Genomic DNA, 9,013 nt, shown 5'->3' with positions numbered 1-9,013 from the left:
TCCAAATGATTAAGAGGAAAACACAATTATGTGAGTGTATTTTAACCATGTAAGCTAGAAAAAAAGGGGAGAGAAGCAAATGGACATATTGTCTGAGATGGCTATATTACATATAAGAAAAGTCAAACACAAGAAAAGATAAAGCCTACTACCAGAAGGAGTAATGGCGACAACAACAAAGGCAAAAGTAATTTCTCAAATAATTTCAATTCCATCACATTGATCACTTCATAAAGCCAAAGCCTGGCAAGGAGATACTTACTTCCTCCTGTTGATCTTTTACATTTTTCTGTGTTTATCACCAATTTTACAGCACCAACAGTCAACTGAAAATGGGAAAGCAAGAGCCTGTGTCACTTGTGAACCATTTATTGCCTGTTCCACAAAACCATCTTGTATAATTTATGTTAGGTGTAACATTCCCATTCTTCTCCTAGGCATGTAATGATCATTCTTTCTTTCATACCGTCATCTGGCTCTTTCTAATCTTTCTCTTATGATCTTCTTTCTTTTAAATAGAACCTGAATTAAAAAGGTCTATTGTTCAGCCTAAAAACTGTAACTTTTGGTCTCAGAATATGAAAATATACCAAGAAGCAAGGCATTGTCCACTTGGTACAGTTTGAAAACATGCTTATTTTAAAGGATTTTTAAATATAAAAATAAAACAATCTTTCATGAGCAACTGTATAACTTCCAGGAGTTCAAGCTACTCTTATCTCACATTTTGTGAGATCCTCTCTGACTATTTAATAAATTTCACAGGGCTGTCTAGACTTGGATTGTCTCCCTGTTCTTGCCCTCTTCACAGTGCTGAAATTGTCTCCATTCATTACCTTCCAACACCTGGTTTCCATTTACTTTCACTTAGAACAAGTGCACAAGGTTAAGACAAATGTCTTCCCTGTCTTTTTTTTCTGGATGGTGCCTGAACAATTGTCACAACCAGTCAAATAATCTTCCAGACCACAGAATGCAATCTCAGAACAAGGTCCTCACTTTTGTTTACTTTTCTTTTGTCTCTACTGTTATTATACCTTCCAAAAGTGTTTCCATTCACCAGAAAAATAAAAATGCCCGTAACAACATCCTTCTTTGGAATTCCTGCACTTTCTTCACACAGCAAATTTATAAGGATTTTGAGTTTGTAGTCAAAAATATCTGTCTTCAGATTTCACCCAGGCCCTATTCTTTTTTTATCTTGCAGCAGCCCAGCAATTTTTTCTCTGTCATGTAAAATGAGTTGTAATAAATAGCTCCATTGTGATTGCTGGTTTTAGCACATTTAAGGAAGTAGCACAGGTACCACACTGTTAACCACAGCGAGTCCTGTGGTTGATAATGGCAGTGTTTGCAAAGATGAATCACCAGCAGTGAAAGCAGGTCAAAACACACACACACACACACACACAAAACCATACTTAATCTAAAACAAAACCAAAATGAACTCACTTCACCAGAAAGGACATCCAGGGAAAGAGACAGGAGTGTAACTAGGAATGTATGCCTTGTTATATACTCTGCTTTGAACACATTGCTCACAGTATGGACTTGCCCTCAGGAGTCATGATCTGAAAATACTTTATTGAATAATGTGATACTCAGATTCTTCAATGAAAATTTATGGTTTTGTTAATTTTTCTCACTGCTTCAAATGACGGTTGTACACCTTCCTGTAAAACAGGTTTTCACACACCAGAAGTTCTTATGAATCCTTGCAGGGTTCTGCATTCCACATTTTCTTAACCCTTGCCCCACTAGAATAAATGATTGCCAGGGTAAAGATTATCTTTATTTGTGCTTTCCTATTATCTACTATTCTGGACGTCCAAAATCTGTGGGGACCTTCATGTGAATGCCTTCATACAAATCATGTCCATCACTCCTCACTGACAGCAAAGGCAAGAAACACACCACCATAACACACAGGACAGAACAAAACATAACAGAACAGTGCTTCAAGACAGGAATGATTCCCTTGAACTGCTTCCCACCCTATGAGAAGGAAAAGAGGGTGAGCCTTAGTCTTTTCTTCTAGCTAAGGAGAAATAATCAAGCTAGCTGCTACACCATCAAGTATTGCATAGGAAAATACAGAGAGACTTTGCCAATGGACTGGCTGGCTCACTGCATTTTGAGAGCTTTATGAATTCTTAAAAAGCTCTTCCCCTCAGAATGACTTCAGGTGAACAGCACACAGTGCTGGCATCAGCATGACCCTCCTGTTTAGGTATTCTGCTTCAATACAAGATGGGCCTAGAAATGAAAGAACAAGCACAGTGGCTTTTGAGGAAGAAGTCACCTTCTTTTTAACTCCTCAAGTATCAAGGCTCAAACAACTGGAGGGCTATTCCACAACCATTCTCTCAGTCAGCCAACCAGCTGGGAAACATTACTGTTCTTCAGAAGGAGAGGGCTGTTACTACAGTGGCCCTCTTGCTACATCCTTCATTTTCACATCTTCTGTGAAGAATAAGTTATGGACTGTATTAACTAGTTTATTTTCCCTAAGCCTCAGCATAATGACCAACTAATAGCTGTCAATCACCTTTTGTCTCAATAGCAGAGAGCAACTCCAAACCTTGCCTTCATTTGGGAAATAGTAGATAGGAAGAGATAGAAAGCAAAACAAACACTACAGCCTGATGTTTAAAGCTGTTAAGTTTTCTTAGGAACACCCACTGTAAGAATACCCAGAGTACCTTAAATTTCACAAGGATCAAGGGTGTTCTGAGAGAGGAAAATACGTCCACATTTTAGAACACTGTGCATGTCTGTGAGTTAAACAAATCAGAACTACCTACAAATGAACAGCAGAGTTTTCCTCTTGGTGAACTATACTGCTGTTGCCCTAAACATTAAGAGTCATAGTGTGTTCACTACCAGCCAGGCACCGATCCTGTCACTGTACATTCACAGTAGAAAACCCTCTTTCCAGTGCGTGTTACTCATAAATGTGCTAAATCAGACTGACTCTTTGCCCTTCTGTGTTCTAAGGTGAATTAGGAAAGGGTCTGTTATAGGATGATACAGGCCATTCTTTTGTAATGGTCTGCAGTTTTCTCTCCCAATACATTTTCTTTTTATTTAGCACTTCCATTTTTATCCTGTGTTCTTCTTCAGCCATCTCACACTCTCTTTCTATTTGCTGTATCTTTGCCACATGAACTTCATTCATTTGGATCAACTGGAGTTGCAAAATCGACATTTGCTGATGATGTTCTTCCTCATGCATCTTTTTCAGAGCACTTTCCTGAGATGCTTTGCTTCTGTAGTTCTTATCTGCCGCTATTCTGACATCAGAACACGAAGGCTCAGGCTGGGAGGTGCCTTCACACACTGGAAAATGTACTAGCTCTTTGTCTTCATCACAAAGTTCTCTGTTTGACACAACAAATGACTCTGCAAACAAAAGAAGAAGAAGTATTATTCTCTTCCCATACTTCAAGAAACAGAAATGTTATAAGTTACTGACACATGCATCTAAACCTTGTGCTCCAGTAGCAAAGCACTACATAATGGAGTTCTAAGGGCATAATGGGCTGAACAGAATCACTTGGGGCTCTGTTGAAAGACCTCCAAGGCTACAGTGGGAGTTCAGAAGACTAAAATGAATGTAGACACTTGTAAGTGGACACCTGAATTTAGGTGGCTGAGCCTGGAGCAAAACCTTAATGCAGCCATTTAAGCTAAATCCATACGTGACTTGCAATATTTTTATGAAAGATCTAAGTGTCAGGTGAAACTGTATCAACATGAATATCAAAAGACTGAGGAAATACTAGGAAGAACGCATCTTGTTCTTTCCTTATTCCTGCTGTAGATGTCATAAACACAGTAGTGTATATTTTTAGGAAAAAATCTTATTATTCTAACTTTGAGAAGGCCCTACCAATTCAAATAAAAGAGACTACACAGGGACCAGAATAGTTACCACTGCAAATAAGGGTCTCAAACTACATTCCAATCTGAATCCAAATGATTACTTATGGTAAATACAATTATGGAAGAGACATTCTAAGAATGTTATCTAACAGTGTAGCTGCTGTTGTCTTTTGAGCAAGGACAATCTTTTGTGTGAGATCCTGACAAAATAAAATTTGCAAGAAACTGTTGTAGCCACCCTCCCTTCTGGTATTAAATTACTCCTTCTGGGTATGCTTGCCAAACAAAGAAGAATGTAGTGCTGAACTTCTTCAGAAAGGCCATTCTCCAGTGTGGACTACAGTGTGAAATATGGCTGGTTCTGCATACTCTTTTTAGTCCTTGAAAACAAAGGAGGAAAGACCTACAGGGAACTCTTGCAGCAGGCAATTGTGTATCAATTTGCTGCTGGTGGCTTTTTTTTTGTTTTTTTAAACCAGCCAAATGATACTTTAAAAATTATAAAGATATCCTTGCGGATGACAGCATGCCAGCAACTGTGATGCTTGCCAAAATGCAGCAGATATTTCAAAAACAGATGAAAAAATTTGTGAAAAACCTCACACCTGTTTAACTCCCGGAGGCCTAGGGAAATACTCAGAGCCTTGTAATGTCATAGCTCCGAAATTACTTTTCTATATTCAGCAGTCACAGCTAAGTGGAGAGATTTGAAAAAGAATCACTGGCAAAATCACATACAAAGCAATGCTACTCACATCATTACAGCAACATTTGTACCTTGACTAGAAGCATCAGGCTGATATTCAGAGTCTTCTTCTGGTGGGCTCTGCAAAAAGTACATTTGCTCAGGCATTATGCTGGCAATCTTCTCTTTCCCTACGATGTGAGTATTTATAAGTGGACTAATACTCCTTTTTACCTTCTCCCGCCTTTCATGTGCCATTATCTTTTTTGTCCGTGCCTTGATATTTTCCCAGCATTTCTTTAACTGTTTGAAGTCTCGCAGTGATACACTGGGCTGTGAATTATATTCATGAGCGAGTGCTTGCCAGGTGCGTTGCTTCAGAGCAATAGTTCTTGCATCGCTTTTTTTACATTCAAGCACGTATTTGTATTTTTCAACTAATGCAAGCAGCACACTCTTCTCCACTTCTGAGAAGTATTTAGCAGGCTTTATTATTTCGTTTTGCATTTTCTACTGTTTCTCCAAGAAGACACAATTCCTATGAAAACAGTGATGAAAGAAAAAAAAAAAAAAAGAAAAAAATAAACCAAACACAAATTAGAACTGGTTGCAGTATCAGTGTTTCAGCAAAAAAACCCTCCTTAGCATAGCTTCTGATTGATTTTATTTCCCAGAATAGCTTGTGAGTAGTCCTAGAGTACATAATGGAATGATCAGGTAAGAAATAATACAATTACTTGCTGGTTTGTGTTGCCACTTTAGTGGATACACAGTGCCAGAAGTAGACTATAATGAATAGTTGTCTTTGTTACAATTTGTCTTGATACAAAATACTCAGTATTTATTTGGTGTCTTGCTTTTAGTATCTTATTTTCCTGTTCATTGCACTTTTTTCCTCCCAGAAAGTTTTCCAAGCAATGAAATTAGGAACAAATTTCAAAATCCAGCCCTCACTAGGTTCAGGTTTACATCTAAAGCCACCTCCAGCATGTTTAGGTTTCCTTTGATATGCAAAATACCCTCTTCTGTCCTTGCTGATCGTGTATAACTAATTTATCCCTTCTCTACAATATTTGAAAGCTGTATGACCAATAATAGTAAGAAGTTATCTTTTTAAAAACCTGTCATCCTGATTCTCCCACATGCTCAGCCCCCCCAGCTGATATCCAGTAGGCAGCAGGACTTTGACCTGTATTACAATATCGAGAAGCAGCATGAGTTGCAAGGAGACAAGAAATAACTGCAGAAATCAACCACGTGGAAGGTACAGGTCCTTTGCCCTTGACTGGTGGCCCTTCCTTGCACTTGTGCTGCTGGTCACTCTGGGCAGCCAAACAACCAGGCTAAAAAGAGTTTTGAGCTTACTCAACACAGCCACTGTGATACCCTTCCACCATGTCAGCCACCACCTCTCTTCTCAAGCCCAGCACTAAAGTAGTCAATAAGAAAAAGGTAGCTGATAACAGAAAATTCTTGGCCATTAAGACAAAGACAAAAGCAAAAAAACCAAAAACAAAACCAAAAAAAAGCAGTGTTGCCTTGAGTTAACAACATATGACTGTGAAACAAAGTGTATTTTTGCTTCTTTTACCTTTTCACACTTTTCTCCCCCTTCTTTTCTGCTGTAACTGTGTAGCTCAAATTACTTTTAGATTTTGGGCAGAAATGCTGCCTCAGCTCTCATTTCTTTTGTTTTTAATCATTAAACCCAGCGATGCAACATATATACTGACTCATATTCCTAACAGTCTAGGACCCTCCCAAACTTCATTTTCTAGTCTTTTGCCCATTGTTTCTACTACTTCTCTCATAACATTCCTTGATGATGCACTAGATAACATCTTCAGGTTTCCTATTCTCGATATATTTTTCCTTAACTCCACTGCACTAGGACTTTCGTTGTGCCATTGTTGTAGTTCCTTTCCTCCAAACATCTAACTACTTACAGTTATTCCCTCTCTTTCAGTAAAGGTAACTACTTATATTTAAAAAGAAAACTAACAGACAAGCTAATATCGAAATGAGAACTCAAGTCTGACATAAAAACAGCAGCTCTCTTGAGCAGCCCATAAAATATCACAAAGCCCAGCTGTCCTGGTTTCAGCAGAGACAGAATTCATTTTCTTCCTGGAGGCTGGTACAGTGCAGTGTTTTGGATTTAGACAGAATAATGCTGATAACACATGGATGTTTTAGTTGTTGCTCAGTGATGCTTATTCCAAGTCAAGGATTTTCAGTTCCCCATGCTCTGCCAGAGAGCAGGTGCACAAGAAACTGTGAAGGAGCACAGACAGGACAGCTGATCTGAACTGGCTAAAGGGATATTCCATATCACAAAATGTTAGGTTCAGTGTATAAATGAGGAGGGAGTTGGCCGGGACCTGCAGGTGGTGAGGAACTGTATTGTGCATAATTTGTTTCTCCTAAGTTTTCTTCCTCTCTCTCTCTCTCTCTCTCTTTTTCATTACAAATATTATTAATGTTATTATTATATTTTATGTTGTTTCAATTATTAAACTGTTCTTATCTCAACCCACAAGTTTTACATTTTTTTCTTATTCTCCTCCCCACCCCACTGGAAGGAGTGAGCAAGAGCTGCACAGTATTTGGTTGCCGGCTGGGGTTAAACCATGACACCAACAAAACCAAGGAGTCAAAGAACAGGGGACACAGTGGAACAAAGCCTGGAATAGCAAAACTAAAGCAAAGTGAATAGAAATAAGTAATAGTCTAGGTCACGTCAGTACCTAAGTTGTTCCCCTACTGGAAAAGGCAGCAAACACTTGGTTTACACTTTCTGTCAGTGCCTGACTGAGTTATCTCCAGCCTCGTCCTGACTGGGCAGCTGGCACCTACGTGGGCGCTGGATAGTCACAGTTCTGCTCCCTCTTACCAAATCCTGGAGTCACAAGGACATGGGAAAGCTGAAATGTTTGCAGCACATGGGATTTAGGGAACTAAGGGAAAGATGCATAGGAAACCAGAACGTAATAGTGTTACTGCTCATAGAAGGGCTACTTTATTTTACATGAAAGCAAAAGGAGGAAGAAGGAAGACAGCTGGGGGGTGCCTGAGCATAAGGAAGACAGTTTCTTGATCCAATATTTCCTTTGTCACACTGTATCAAGTTATTTTTATGGTCTGTGAAAACTTAAGTCACCTCCCATGTTGGTGACAGGAATTCTTAAACAGCTATAATCCCACAGAACAAACTAGGTGTTAGTAAAGAAACTTCTTTCATTTCATACCAGTTATTACATTGTCTAGGTCTAATAAAAGTGATTCCGCTTCAGGAGCTCCTTAAATAAAACACAAATTAGGAAAAAAAAAAAAAGTAGTCAGGAAATTGACATCCTAGCAAAAATACTGAAAACTGGCAAGTTCACTCCACGAAACCACTCTGAAAACACATAAAAGAAACCTAAAATGGAATAGTATTCTATCTATTAATCTATTTAACTTACATACTTATTGCACCATTCCTAACCATTAAGTTGCTTTGGACAGCTGCTGAAATGAAATTCTTGGGACTAAATATTGGTTCTTTATCTTAGCCTCAATTCCACCAAGGAATGGGATGAAATGCAGTCCCACCAGCAAGCGGCAAGGCCTGAAAAACCAGGATCACTCCATGTGATTAGAAAGGACTGATTCTACCTTCCACTGATGCATGTAAATCTTACTTCTAGTTTTGAACAGGTGAGAGAATCCAAGACAAAAAAATTATTACATGTTTATGTTTAAAAAATCCCTTTATTTAGAAAAGCTGGATTTTCAGAACTTTGGAGACTACATTCAAAAAGTTAAACAATGTTACTAGGACTTCTAGATTCCAGGTGCTAAATATCTAGCTCCACAGACTGGCCGAGATCAGCTGATGTCAGTAAATATCTAAAACATTTATAAATATGACTTATGATATAATAACAAATTATGTACTAGAATAAAAGCTCATCTTTCATGGATGGAGCAAATTTAAGTATCACTTTAATACCACACTATCATTTACTTCCATTATTTTTACTGTGGTAACATCGGAGATCCCCAGTTGTAAGTTCAAATACTAAACATTAAAGAAGGGAAACATAAGTCCTACTCTGAGAAGAATATATTGGTCTTTCCTTCCACTAATTACATTCCTAGTATTTGTTTCCTAAACATACACACTCTACTTGTGTCCCTTCTGTGAAGAAGCCAGGATTATGATCTAGGATGCATAAAGGAACTCAAGAACCGGTGTGGGCAGTTTAATACACAGAAGAAAAGACATTTGGAAGACTCAAGCTCTTACATGCTTAGCCTACTTTCTTCAATGTATTAAAGCCCATTTGCAATTAGGTGAACAAGAAAGCACTCTGAGATTTCAAAAGTTAGAAAACTGAGAAGTTGTGTCAAAACACCACCCTGTATTTATATTCACCTCGTTTTTCTTTATGCATATTT

At 38.3% G+C, this 9,013-nt stretch overlaps 1 protein-coding gene across 3 annotated transcripts in view; it reads right to left on the bottom strand.

Annotated features, from left to right (window-relative positions):
- Positions 1 to 353: 353 nt before the first annotated feature.
- MSANTD3 (Myb/SANT DNA binding domain containing 3) overlaps positions 354 to 9,013 on the bottom strand; it is an 11,082-nt gene continuing 2,422 nt past the window's right edge. For 2 of the 3 annotated variants that reach the window (XM_066184841.1, XM_066184831.1), the window contains exons 2-3: positions 4,663 to 5,108; positions 354 to 3,402 (exon numbers count right to left, since the gene is read on the bottom strand). In XM_066184841.1, coding sequence (XP_066040938.1) covers positions 2,993 to 3,402; positions 4,663 to 5,077 — 825 coding nt within the window. In that variant the 5' untranslated portion in view covers positions 5,078 to 5,108 and the 3' untranslated portion in view covers positions 354 to 2,992. The remainder of the gene's footprint in view (positions 3,403 to 4,662; positions 5,109 to 9,013) is intronic. The other variant, XM_066184852.1, reaches the window with a different exon arrangement.

This window comes from Chamaea fasciata, unplaced genomic scaffold (genome assembly GCF_029207755.1).
Source record: "Chamaea fasciata isolate MVZ Bird 193981 ecotype frontalis unplaced genomic scaffold, bChaFas1.0.hap1 SCAF_1, whole genome shotgun sequence".
Lineage (NCBI taxonomy): Eukaryota > Metazoa > Chordata > Aves > Passeriformes > Sylviidae > Chamaea > Chamaea fasciata.
The sequence above is the reverse complement of the archived record's forward strand: the minus strand, read 5'-3'. Positions and strand labels throughout refer to the sequence as shown.